The following is a 14,361-nucleotide window of genomic DNA, read 5'->3' as shown; positions in this document are numbered from 1 at the left end:
ACATTGCTTCCCCATGTTTCATTTTAATATATGAACTGTACAGATGCATTTATTTATTTCATTGTGTGATTAAGTATTAATCATAAATACAAACATGTGTTTTGCAGAGTTCCAGGTTTCTGTTCATAAGAGGTTATTAAACAGAGGAAAAAGAAAGATACATGTATACTTTAGGGAAATATTATTAAAAATAAATATATCATAGGGAAATGGAGATATTCATCTGTAAATAACAATATACCATCAGAAGAAACCTTTTATTTTTAAGAGGTATGCAGAAACCATCAATACATTGTAGTGAAAGACTCCCCGCTGGGCGTCTTCCCTCGGGAGAGACCCCAAGCCCAAAGACCAGTCAAAGCACGCAGCCGGATGCAAGCAGCAAGAGGTTTATTTGGGGTACACAGGTACCTGCGGGCGACAAAGCCTCTCGGGGACTTTGCGCGCCGCAGGTTGGGGGTGAGGGGTTTTTATAGGGGAGCAAAAAGCAAGGTTTACAGAAGCGAGATGCAGGGTGGTAAATTGTTAACCTAGATAACATTGAGGGGACTGCTTGGCGGTTTATTGTTCCTCTCATCCTGCCTTCCCCTTTTCTGGCTGGCGACTAGATGTCTGATAGCATAGCCCCTGATCCGTGATGAGCCCCGCTTTCTACGTGACTCAGGCCTCGCAATCTTCTCTTTCTTTGTTCCTATGACCTATCCATAAATCTTATGTCTCGCAGCCAGATGAGGCTATCTTTGCTCAGGTGTCTTTGCTCAGCATTGTGGAGGTCCTGAATTAGGCCTGTTATTTGTTCAGCACTCTGGAGGTCCTGACTCCGGAGGCCTTAATGGAGCTTGCTATCTGAAAACCTTTGCAGAGCGTTATAACTGTGGTTAAGGTTAAAAACCAGTTTTAACTGTGACCCCAATGAAGTTGGGGTCCTTCATTCCCTCATTTTATGTTTTTATCATGGAGTAAAACCTTTTACTCCAGTATTTATAGGATCTCTTTCTCGCTTTGGCTCAATTTTTGGTACTGGCTGGTTAAGACCAGGGTTTGAATGACTGAAAGTTTGTCCTTAGTAAGTTGAATCAACCGATTTACAATGCAAGGGCCAACTGTAAGAATTAACATCAACAGGATTATGGGTCCCATTAGGGAAGAGATTAAGGTAGTGAACCAGGGGGATTGGTTCCAAAGCCCTTCGTACCATGTCTGCTGGGCCTCAAATTCTTTCTTACGTTTTTCTAGCCTTTCTTTTAACTTATCTAAGGTTTCAGTTACCACTCCGGTGTTATCAGTATAAAAACAACATTCCTCTCTTAAGGCTGCGCAAAGCCCTCCTTCCTTTAGAAAGAGCAAATCTAATCCTCTCCGGTTTTGCAGCACCACTTCGGATAAGGAAGCTAATGACTCCGTCAGGGCTCTAACCGACTTTTCAAGGGCCCTCAGGTCCTCATTCATAGCTTGATGTAAAAGCATATATTGGTCCGTGCGCACCAGGGCGGCGGCCCCAGTGCCTATTCCTGCCGCCACCCCCCCCACCCCTAGGAGCACGGCCAGGGTCAAGGTAACAGCCTCCCGCTTTTCCTTTTGGGGTAAGTATCCGTAATATTGGAGGACGGTCTCATCCGAGTGGTATGTGATGCGTGGCCAAATTTGTACCAGAACACAATACTCATGAGTTTGGTTGAATACTGCTGCCGATACACAGGGAGTCAGGCCAGTGTTACACGCCCAAATGGTCCCCTCCAGTGGAATTAAATAATAGTCCCCCTTGATGACGGTCGTGGTGGAAGTGCAAAAGGGCCGGCCAAACGCAGCTCCTATGCAAGATCCAGTGCCTGTCACCTGGGTAAGGGTTAGATGGTGATCCATGCCCTGGCAGATGGGGGGTGGCGAAGTGACATTACTATGGTTACCCCAGAGGGCTATCCCTTCATAGTATGGGGGACTTGGGTTAAGGCAGAGCCAGCAGTTGTTGGCCCGGTCTGGATCTGAGTGATTTAAGGCCTGGTAAGCCCCCCTAATGAGGCCTAAAAGACGATCTCCCGTTCCTCTTTCCGGTTCAATTGTGGCTGCTGGGGGGTTAGGGGTGGGAGTTGGGCCATGGGTCCTAGGTGGACTGGGCATAACAGGTAGTACATTGTGCTTAATTGATGGTCCCTTATATTCCTGTACAGATGGAAGCCGCTGGTCTGCCAAAACTTGATTAGGGCCGACTGGTATGGCCGCTGTCTTTACCTCAAGTTGTATTTTGAATATCACCCCTTTATCTGTCCCTGACATATGCCAGCGTAGTCCCCAGGTATAACCTTTCTGCCATTCCCGGGCTTGTCTACCCTTGTCAGTGAATGTAATGTTAAGGGGCAGCGAAGTGGTTCCTGCCCCATTTTTAACCCAGCCTCTCTTGACAATAATTTTGTCCCAGGAGGAGGAGGGATTCCAGTAGGCATCCCCAGTGGTTTCACATGTCCATTGAGCACAGAAGTATTGTTCATATCCGCCACAAGCATATGCTTTGTCTCTGCTTCTATCATCCCTAGGGCATACATAGAAATCTAATGAAGCCAGCCTATCTTTAGCCCAATTGTCCCTGCATCCGGGGGAAGTTTGTATGTGTCCGGATGAGCTAACCTCCATGGTCGCACGCCTGGCGCGTGGCAGGTTGTCCTCAGGGTTGGTAGGATCCTCGATGGGAACATCCCAGGTGTCTAAACCAGCTGCTAATTGGCAAAAGTCTGGGGTCAGGGGCGGCCACCAGGTGTTGAGGGCATGCTGGCCAGTTTTTTTCCAGACTATTTCCCCGGTCTGGGAAATAATCTGCCAAGTTAAGGAGTAAATTATGTGGGGGCTTCCATTACGAGCCCCCCATGGATCCCGAGATCAACATTGGAAAGAGTAATACCCATAACATTATTCCCGCACCAGTCTTATCTTTAGGGGGTTCTGGGAACGTTGGGCCTTCCATCCTTTCTTCTGGCTAGTCGTCTGTTCTCCTGGGCTGGCGGCTTTCACGTGTGAGGCGTGGATCCAAGCAGCAATTCCGTCCACCTTAAGCGCCATTGGGGTGGTCAGGAGAACAGTGAATGGTCCTCTCCAGCGCGGTTCCAGGTTCTTGGTCTGATGTCTGCGGACCCAAACGGTGTCTCCAATCTGGTACTGATGGGGCACCACCGGCTGGTTGAGGCTGTCTTGGTAGGCTGCTGCCAGGGGTTTCCAGACCTCTTGTTGTACCAGCTGCAGGGCCTGTAAATGGGCTTGTAGAGAAGGGGAGTTAGCATAGTCTGCAATGTCCGTATCGAAGAAATGTACGGCTGGAGGTGGTGCCCCATACAATATTTCAAATGGGGTAAGGCCATGTGGCCCAGGAGTGTTCCTGGCTCGATATAGAGCTAGGGGTAGGAGCAACACCCAATCCTTTGTACCAGTTGCGAGTGCTAATTTAGACAAAGTCTCCTTAATAGTTCTGTTCATACGTTCTACCTGTCCTGAACTCTGGGGTCTATAAGCACAATGTAATTTCCAATCAATCCCCAGTAACTTGGCCACCAACTGACTTACCTGGGAGACGAAGGCTGGCCCGTTATCAGATCCCAATACCTTTGGCATCCCGTATCGGGGAAAAATTTCTTCCAATAACTTCTTGGCAACCATCCTGGCTGTTTCATGTTTGGTGGGATAGGCCTCTACCCATCCTGAGAAGGTGTCTATAAAAACCAGCAAGTATCTGTATCCATACAAACCAGGTTTAATTTCGGTGAAGTCTATTTCCCAGTGGATGCCAGGCCGGTGTCCTCGGAGACGCACCCCTTGGAGGGTTTTCGAGTGGCCTGTATTAATTTGGGCACAGGCCCTGCAATTGTCTATTGTCTGTTGGAGTACCCTATCCCTGTTCAGGAGGAACTGTCCAGTCTCCATTCTGTCTAGGAGGATTTTCATTTTCTTTGTACCCAAATGGGTCAATTTATGTAAGTAGTTTATAAGTTCATGGGTTATTTTTATGGGCACTGCTATTTTTCCCCGATAAATCCACCGTCTATTAGCTGAGTTGTATTCTGCCCCCAATTTTTGGAGCATGTGTATGTCCTCTTTATCATAGGCCCAGTCTATTGTGGATTGGACGGCCTCGGATATTAGGGGAAGAATTTGTGGTCCCAATGCAGCCTCTCGGGCTGCTTCATCCGCCCGCCGATTTCCCCTGGCCTCGGCGTGATCTCCTTTTTGGTGCCCGGGACAATGCATAATGCTCAGTCTTTTGGGGAGGAATAAGGCCTCTAATAGAGCAAGGATCTCTGCTTTATTTTTAATTTCCTTGCCTTCTGAGGTCAGGAGCCCTCGTCTCCGGTATATTTCTCCATGTATGTGTGCAGTGGCGAAGGCATATCGACTATCAGTATAAACATTCAGCTTCTTACCTTCTGCCAATCTAAGAGCTTGAGTTAAAGCGATGAGTTCAGCTCGTTGGGCCGAGGTGCCGCTGGGTAAGGCACTGGCCCAGATTACCTGGGTCTCCGTGGTAACTGCGGCTCCCGCCCTACGTTCTCCATTCAGCAGGTAGCTGCTCCCATCAGTGTACCAGGTGTGGTCCGCATCTGGGAGGGGCTGATCAGTCAAGTCCGTCCGGGTTCCGTGCATTTCTGCGAGGATCTGAAGGCAGTCATGCTGGTCTGGTCCTTCCGGTGCGGGTAGCAAGGTCGCCGGATTAAGGGCGACTACAGGTCCGAACTGGATTCGGTCCGTATCCAACAGCAAGGATTGGTAGTGGGTCATGCGGGCGTTGGAGAGCCATCGGTCAGGGGGCTGCTTAATCAAGGCCTCGACGGCATGGGGTGCCAGAATGGTCAAGGGCTGTCCCAAAGTCAGTTTGCCAGCATCCTTAATAAGGACGGCAATGGCTGCTACCATCCGTAGGCAAGGGGGCCAGCCTGAGGCCACTGGGTCTAATTTCTTTGATAAGTATGCGACAGGGCGCTTCCATGGTCCAAGTCTTTGGGTCAAAACCCCCTTGGCATATCCTTGTTTTTCATCAACAAACAGTTCGAATGGCTTAGTAACGTCCGGCAGACTCAGCGCCAGGGAGGAGAGGAGGGCCCGTTTGATGTTCTCGAAAGCCCTTTGTTGTTTATCTGTCCATTCAAATGGGGCCCCCTGCTTGGTAAGGGGATAGAGGGGAGCTGCCATTTCAGCGAAGCCTGGTATCCATAAGCGGCAGAACCCAGCTGTCCCCAGGAATTCCCTCAACTGGCGGGGGTTTCGGGGTACAGGTATGCGGGATACAGTCGCTTTGCGTGCGGCTGTGAGCCAACGCTGTCCCTTTTCTAACTTATATCCCAGATAAATCACCTCAGTCTGGCATATCTGGGCCTTTTTGGCGGATGCCCGATAGCCCAGCCGTCCCAGGGTCTGCAACGGGGCCCCCGTACCTTGTCGGCAGTCATGTTCTGTGGGGGCTGCCAGCAAAAGATCATCCACATACTGGAGCAGGATCAATGACGGGTGTTGAACTCTGAAGTCTGCAAGGTCCCGGTGCAAAGCCTCATCAAATAGGGTGGGGCTATTCTTATAGCCCTGTGGGAGCCGGGTCCACGTCAGTTGGCCTGAAATCCCCAATTCGGGGTCCCTCCATTCGAAGGCGAAAAGGGGTTGACTTTTGGGGCTTAATCTGAGACAGAAGAAGGTGTCCTTCAAGTCTAGCACCGTGTACCAGGTGTGAGAAGGTGGCAGGGTACTTAGTAAATTATACGGATTGGGGACGGTCGGATGTATGTCTTCAACTCTCTTATTTACCTCCCTGAGGTCCTGCACCGGCCTGTAATCCTTCGTCCCTGGTTTCTTTACTGGGAGGAGGGGGGTATTCCAAGGTGACCGGCAGGGGGTCAGGATGCCTTCTTCTAATAGCCTCTTGATATGTGGCCTTATCCCCTGGTAGGCCTCATTTGACATGGGGTATTGCTTGACTGAGATCGGAGTGGCTGAGGCCTTTAGGGCTACAATCAATGGGGGCTGCTGTAGCGCTAGCCCCATGCCTCCCGTCTCAGCCCATGCCTGTGGGTACTCTGTAAGCCATATGTCCAAGTCCCTGGCCCCTTGTACCTTGGGGTCCTGTTCATATAGCCGGTATTCGTCCTCCAATTGTAAAGTCAAGACCTGGAGGGGGTCCCCGTTTGGGCCCGACACTCGAACTCCTGCCCCCTCAAAATGAATTTGGGCTTTCAGTTTGGTGAGTAAGTCTCGCCCTAGTAATGGATAGGGGCAGTCTGGAACGTGTAGGAAAGAATGAGTTACTTTACCAGTTGCTAATTGCACCTTCCGTTCGGTGGTCCAGCGATATTGTCTTCCGCCAGTGGCTCCTTGTACCCAAGCGGTCCGTCCACTGAGCGGTCCAGGTGACCGGGTAAGAACCGAATGCTGAGCTCCAGTATCTACTAGGAAAGTGACCGGCTGCCCCCCAACATCAAGTGTTAACCTGGGCTCAGGGGGGGGCTCCTGGCCCTGACCTCCCTAGTCCTCATCTAGGGCCAGGAGTGAGGCTCGTGGTTTGGGGCCTCTAGATTTACGAGTATTTTTAGGGCAGTCCTTCGCCCAGTGTCCTCTTTCCTTGCAGTAGGCGCATTGGTCGCGTTCCACGCGAGGGCCTCTTCGCTCTCCCACCCTATCTCCCTGTCGACTTTCCTGGCTCTGAACTGCGGCGGCCAAGAGGCGGCTCAATTCCCTGTTCCTTTTTCTATCTCTAGCCTCCTCCTTCTCCTCTGCTTCCCTTCTCAATCTATCTTCCCTTTCTTCTTTCTCTCTACGGATACGGTCCTCTCTCTCTTCTTGAGTCTCCCTTTTGTTGAAGATCTTCTCTGCCTCCTTAAGTAGATCCTGTAACGTATACCCCTGCAAGTTCTCCAGCCTCTGTAACTTGTTCCTGATGTCAGGTGCTGACTGACAGATAAAGGACATCGACAAGCCGTTAGCCTGTCCTGGGTCCTCGGGATCATAAGGCGTATACATACGATATGCTTCCTTAAGCCTTTCTAAAAAGGCTGCTGGAGACTCATCTGCCCCTTGAATCGTTTGCTTTACCTGTGCCAAATTTGTGGGGCAACGACCAGCCCCTCGGAGACCCGCAATAAGCAACTGGCGATAAAGGCGTAGGTGTGCCCTACCTGCGATCGTAGTAAAATCCCAGTCAGGTCTAGTGAGGGGGAAGGCAGCATCAATCTCGTTGGGCAATTGGGTTGGCCTCCCATCTTCTCCGGGAACCTGCTTTCGTGCTTCTACGAAGACCCTTTGTTTTTCCTCAGAAGTGAGGAGGGTCTGTAATAATTGTTGGCAATCGTCCCATGTTGGTTGGTGTGTGAGTAAAATAGACTCTATTAAGCTGGTTAATGCCACAGGATCCTTGGAGAAGGGAGGATTGTGTTGTTTCCAGTTATATAGATCAGAGGCGGAAAAGGGCCAGTATTGAAACTGGCCGTTATTTCCCTGTCGCAGGGGAAATGCTTGAGAGGTAGAGTCCGGGGGAGACGGTTCACGCTTTCCCCGGAGCCTGCTAGCGACAGGGGAGGCAATAGGTGGGGAGCTTCGTGACGAGGGTGAGGGGGAAGCAGGATCCGCTTCATTACTTCCGGGTTCCTGCTGGGGGTTGTAGGGGGGAGGATCTTCGGATAGGAGGTCGACAAGAGGGGAATCTGGGTCAGGGGGGAGGACAGATGGCTGCTTATGGGTCTCCTTCGGTCCCCCATGTAGTTTGGGGGTCTCCTCCTTCGTCAGTGCCGGATAAAGGGAGGAGACCGTAGGGGCGGGGGTCTTTGATAGGGAAGGCGGAGGAGGGGAAGGCGGAGGCAGAGAAGGCGGAGACGGAGGCGGAGAAGGGGCCGAAGGAGTGAGACCTAGGGAGGGTTGGGATTTCCCTGGAAAAACAAAGGGAGCCACCCAGGGGGGTGGGTCGTTAGTCAAACTCTCCCAAGTAACGATGTAAGCGACTTGGTCAGGGCGCCCATGGGGCCCTTTATCGAGGACTCGTTCCTTGACCTGCAAAATAACATTCTTGCTGAAAGTGCCGTCCCGCGGCCAGCCCACGTTGAATGTGGGCCATTCCGAGGAACAGAGACTCTGCCATTTTTTCTTCTTGACTTCTAGCATTTGATTGCTCGCTCGTTTAGAGACATCTGACCAGTGATCTAGAGTCAGGCTTAAAGGGGTGGTTAGAGACTGCCCCATGCTGGTGTTCCAACAACAAACAGGCAAACTTCAAAGATGCACAGTAGGACAAACAGACCGACAATCAGACACGCCACTCAAACGGAGGTTACCATAGGGGCTCCGGACACCCCCACCTCCCAAACGAACCCCGTACCTTCAGACGATTGGTCGTGGGTTCAGACAAATGAGCCCGAAAAAAAGAAAAAAAAAAAAAGAAAATCGAGCTTCCAAACTCCCGCGGGACGTCTCCCTGGGTGCGGGGGGGGAAAGTTCGAGCCCGTCAGCTCCTCTCCAAGGCCCGCCCAAATACAAACCGACCCAGCTGAATCGCACAAATTCAAATTCGCAGCGCAACAATCAGACGCCAAAGACATAGGACATAGAACATAGTAGAACATAGGACAACATAGAACATAGAAATGCTGGCCAGCTTACCTCACCTCCCGACAGTGATTCGGCGGTCTCTGGGATAGGGGCCTCCAAATTCCCGGCCAATGCACCAAATGAAAGACTCCCCGCTGGGCGTCTTCCCTCGGGAGAGACCCCAAGCCCAAAGACCAGTCAAAGCACGCAGCCGGATGCAAGCAGCAAGAGGTTTATTTGGGGTACACAGGTACCTGCGGGCGACAAAGCCTCTCGGGGACTTTGCGCGCCGCAGGTTGGGGGTGAGGGGTTTTTATAGGGGAGCAAAAAGCAAGGTTTACAGAAGCGAGATGCAGGGTGGTAAATTGTTAACCTAGATAACATTGAGGGGACTGCTTGGCGGTTTATTGTTCCTCTCATCCTGCCTTCCCCTTTTCTGGCTGGCGACTAGATGTCTGATAGCATAGCCCCTGATCCGTGATGAGCCCCGCTTTCTACGTGACTCAGGCCTCGCAATCTTCTCTTTCTTTGTTCCTATGACCTATCCATAAATCTTATGTCTCGCAGCCAGATGAGGCTATCTTTGCTCAGGTGTCTTTGCTCAGCATTGTGGAGGTCCTGAATTAGGCCTGTTATTTGTTCAGCACTCTGGAGGTCCTGACTCCGGAGGCCTTAATGGAGCTTGCTATCTGAAAACCTTTGCAGAGCGTTATAACTGTGGTTAAGGTTAAAAACCAGTTTTAACTGTGACCCCAATGAAGTTGGGGTCCTTCAGTAGGTACACAGGTTCCCCATTTTTCCGAGGCGCTATGCAGGGCTGTTCTACTTCCTGGTTCCACTGCATCAGCTTGAGGGTGTAGCATAGAACTACCCTCTCTTGTGATGTTAATTTCACCTACGGCCCAAGGGTGTAGCTTAGAGAGAACTCTCCCTTTACTGTTATGGTAATTCCACCTGCAAGCAAGGTTCTCGCAGCAGGCAAGGTTCCCGGGTCAGCTTTTCTCTGAGCCTGAGCACGCCCACCTGGCTTCCTCTTTTCTCTGTTCAGCTGCTCTCCGACCTTGGGTGTGGATCCCTGACTTCTCCTTTTCCTTGATCCTGGTGGGGGCTGGTGTCCTTTTGCCCCACAGTATGTATATCCGACTGATGCTTAATAAAGCTGCCATTTGCCACTTGCTCCTTGGCAGATGAGCCCGGTCTCTTTGTGTGTGTGTCATGTGTTCAAACCCCTAGGACATGCGTCCATTCTCGTGGGCTCGAGTCAGGAAAAGCGTGCTCCTGTTTCGAGGTTCGGGTGTCCACAGAAAAGTGCGGAAGCTTACAATACATTGCTAGTGTCATGCCAATATTCTCAAATTGAGTATTTCCTGATTTATACATTGTGCTTATTTTGGGTAGTTTAGTCTCCTTGCTGAAATGTTTAACACTAAACTCTTGATAAGCTTAAAACAAAGACTACTTAGAATCAGTCTTTGTTTAAGAAAGGTGTACAGTGAGAACGATGGGTCCATATAAAGTAATGACAACAGAAAGGGCTGCAAAGAAATGTTATTCAGTGAGGCATAAAGCAAAGCTATTTCATCACTCCTGACTAGAGGGCAGAAATGTAAGAATTCAAATGAGGTTTCTTTGGGGTTAGAGATTTTAACAATAGGGGCTGATGATCAAAGCAGGACAAAAGTATTCTGTCATGATTTTTCATCACCAGACCAATTTGAACTTCCATTTTTTCATGAAATTCTCCATTAAAAGCATGTGTTTCATTTTCACCTTCCCTAACAACTATTGTGATTTTCAAGTGGTGAAAGACACACTGAAAAGCATTGATGAGTGAAAGAGAATTGGTAACCACATTGTCCAGTACATAATAGGAATACTCTAGAATTGTGAACAAAGTGATAAAAATAGTTGATCTGAGTATTTTGAAGACTATCCCCATTACATGAGAATGGTCAGTTGGCATACAAGCTGCAGAGTAAGACTTTTCTCCTAATAAAATATGATATAATACTAGTTTTCAGCTTTTTAATGCATCTACCACAATGCTGAAATTTTTTCCATAGGATATTTGTATATAAGAGTAAACGGTTATTTAACACATCAGACAAAATACAACACTATTTATTCTTAGTACTAACAATCTGGGAATTGCATATGCTTTTGCTTACCCACATTATATTATTATTGGAACATACAGCATCACTAAGTCAATATCTCACCAGAGGGTAAGTATTACCTTCTTATTGATCTGCCTTAGAACTTCTCTGTAAGTCACAGAAACTGGGAATGTGAGTGAGAAATTGAAAGCCCAGCATGCAGAGGTTGTGAAGAATACAGAGAGAACCTCAGAAGGGGGAAGGAGAAACATAGAATAGAGTAGATTTAAAAGAAATAGTACATAATGGGTAGAAAGAATAAGAACTGCAAATCTCTAGTTTAGAGGAATTTTCAAAATCAATATGAGTTTCTCTTTCATGGATGAACAGAATATTCATCATAACTTACTGTAGGGGTTTGGAAGAAAATGGCCCCTATCAGGAGTGGCACTATTAGGAGTTGCGGCATTTTTGGAATAGGTATGGCATTGTTGGAGGAATTTTGTCACTGTGGGGATGAGCTTTGAGGTCTCCTTTGTTCAGGCTGCATTCAGTGTGACACACAGTTGTTCTTGTTGCCCGTGAAACAAGATGTGCCTTCTCAAGCACTATGTATGCCTACATGCCATCCTCAATGATAATAATGGACTAAACCTCTGAAACTGTAAGCAGGCCCCAATTAATTTTTTCCCTTTATAAGAGTTGTTGAGGTCATGGTGTCCCTTCACAACAATAGAAGTCCTAACTAAGACACTTGGACCATTTAATAAAAGATGGGAGGCTCATTATTCATCAGTTAGCTGAATATATGACATCACAAAATAGCTTCATGAGTGTTCCAGCTAAATCCATATGGAAAAAAAGTTATTATTTTCTGGGGAAGTGACAAACTAGGACTGTTAATATGATGCTAGGGAACTAGAAATGTCATTGATGCAGTCCTTTTCAATTTAAACTAAATTGACACTAGTTAAAATACTTAAATGTGTACTTACCCAACAGACAGGAATGGCTCCTTTGATTCAAGCCTATAAAATAGGAAAACTTTATTTTAATATAATAGTTATACATTCAAACTTTGATTTTATATGGATGTGGTAAAATATTGTACTGCTTGGATGGAAATGTGTTTACAGCAGAAAATTATATACCTAAACACACACATATATGCCTAATATATATTATATAGTATATGTTATAATATGTGCTATATATTATATGTTATATATACAAATATGCATATGTGTGCATGTATATGCCTATTATAGCAAAGCTACCTGTTATTATTCTAGGTGGATTTGACGCAGTTAAGTAAACTCAAAGCCTCAGAGTGGGAATGAAGCTTTTATAGGCAGTATTACAGTGAGAGTTAGAATCTAATTCTTAGGTGTACTCCATATCCAGTTATGTTAATAGTGACTGTTTGATTCTAGATGTTTTAATATATCTATGTTGAGTAGTAATAATGGAGATGTCTGTAGCGCATTTTCTTGGATATTTGCTGAGTGATTGATCTTCAGGGGATATACTCTGTAGTGACAAGGGAGGAGAAGTGTCACACTCAATCATTTGCTGTGAGTAAGACCCTGGGGGAAGGAGTAGTGATATGTGATATAGATTAGGGTGATATAGATTAGGGTCCTTTCTCCCAGTATCTAGGTGTTTCCTGTTTCTGCAAAAAATCCAAATGTGGTATCTAATATGGACAGGATGTTTGGATGTGACATCTCCAGAAATCCACTTTAAAGGCCTTTGCATCTCACTCTTCTAACTATAAAAATGTACAGAACTGATTCCAGCTAATTTTCTTATTCCACATGACATCTCCACATTCTTTATAACAAGTCAGTTTTTAGGCATTTCGGAAGCAACACTCAAGTAGATTTAAGACAGGTATGTATTTTTCTTGTATATTTCTTACACAACTATGGGCCAAATTAGGCCAATATTGGTATGTTTTAACTAAATATAGACATTTCATGTTTAGATGCTTGAAAGCTAGTAAATAATCACTGGTGTCATTACTCAGGAGCCTTACATTTCCTTCAATCCTTCCATTCTTTTTTTTTCTTTCTTTCTTTTTCTCTTTTTCTTTTCTTTTCTTTTTTTTAAGACAAGTTCCATTATTGGCAGAGAACTCAATGAGCAGACTAGATTGACAGGCCAACAAACTTCAGGATCTTTTTTGTGCACAGGAACACACTAAAGAGCTGGAGCAAAGACTATGTGTTCAGAGGTTTTGTAGCATTTTCTTCAGGTATTTTATAGAAAAATATTTCTATGTATACTTTTTATTTATTCATGCTATGCAATTATCTTTCTAGAAGGTAATGGAAACAAGTTTTCAAAGAAATATGCATGCTACTTTGAATATATAGCAAGAGTTCTCCATGATTTATAAATTTATAGTAATTTGAATTTCTTTTTTATATTATCATTTTAGCTTCTGTCCTAGTGACAACTTCTTCCAAGCTACTACTTTCACATCACCAAATCTCTTAAAGTTTTTCATGACCACTGAATGATAAGGGAATCTTCCAGTGCTTCTCCAGCTTGCACCCACCTTGCCTCGGTGTCATCTTCCTCCCCAACCCTCTTCCTACAAAACAATATACCCAAGATTAGAAGTTCACTTGTGGCTCAGACAAGCACACTTCATGTTTTCTTTGGTGTCTTTTATATTCTATTTTTGTAGTAAAATTCATTTACAATCTCTTCCCTGATCAATAATGAGTAAAACTTATCTCAACCTAACTTATTTTAGCATTTAAATTTCTTTGTTTGTAATACCAACAGTAATCACTGGTACACAGTCTTGGGAAAATTGTAATATATAAAAAGCAAACTTGGAGTTTCATTAATCTGGTGAAAATACTAATGGAGATTTCAGCTGAGAGGTGCTGTAGGAAAATCCTACAGCTAGTAGCCTTCAAGTTACCCGCCCACTGGGGCATGGCCTTTTATACTATTTATGCCAATGTAAAGCATGCCTCTGCCCTCTTTTCCAGCAGCGGGATTCAGATTCTACTCTCTGTTCCAGCAGAGAATTTTGATTTGTGAGTTTACCCCTAAATATATAATCATCTATTATTCTCAATTCTGAGCTAGTGTGGGATTTCTTTTAAGCATCCTTCTTCATCTGGCAACCAATGTGGGACACAGACATTTTAACTCATATATATACATATGTGTGTGTGTGTGTGTGTGTGTGTGTGTGTGTATGTGTGTGTGTATGAATATACAGAGTTGGTTTTGGAGTTGGCAGTGGCTCTGTCCTTCTCTCCATCCAAGCATGTTGTTAAGAGAAAAATTCAGAGTTTCTATCTCATGTCAAGAGCCATCTTGTATGGGACAGAAAAAAAAGAATTTAGAAAAAAATTACTTTTCTTTATATCTATTTTTGCCTCTATAATACCTTTCATTGAATATATATGTCTGTATATCTATATATAAATAATGTTTAAGTTCAACAATGAACAACGAATTTTCCTGCAGTAATCTTTGAAGTTTCCAGGAGGAAGATGGTGCCCCACAACAACAATTCCACCTGGTTGATATGACGTCATGTTGCTGATAGCGCTACTATAAGATCTGTTTTTTGGTACCAGCTGCTCAAGATGGTTCCAACTTCATGCACTTTTTTTTTTCTTACAACGTTCTGGTCAGAACTCCAAATAAGAACCTCAGAAATACTTTACCAAATACTCAGAGACTATTTGCAATT

General features: G+C 45.9%; 1 protein-coding gene across 7 annotated transcripts in view; it reads right to left on the bottom strand.

Annotated features, from left to right (window-relative positions):
* The window catches only part of Ralyl (RALY RNA binding protein like), a 758,034-nt gene that overhangs the window by 132,793 nt on the left and 610,880 nt on the right, over positions 1–14,361 (bottom strand). For all 7 annotated transcript variants that reach the window (XM_085677394.2, XM_048420264.3, XM_048420263.3 and 4 more), the window contains one exon: positions 11,633–11,665. In XM_085677394.2, the coding sequence (XP_085533520.1) occupies positions 11,633–11,665 (33 nt within the window). The remainder of the gene's footprint in view (positions 1–11,632; positions 11,666–14,361) is intronic.

This window comes from Myodes glareolus, chromosome 16, assembly GCF_982192425.1.
Source record: "Myodes glareolus chromosome 16, mMyoGla1.1, whole genome shotgun sequence".
Lineage (NCBI taxonomy): Eukaryota > Metazoa > Chordata > Mammalia > Rodentia > Cricetidae > Myodes > Myodes glareolus.
The sequence above is the reverse complement of the archived record's forward strand: the minus strand, read 5'-3'. Positions and strand labels throughout refer to the sequence as shown.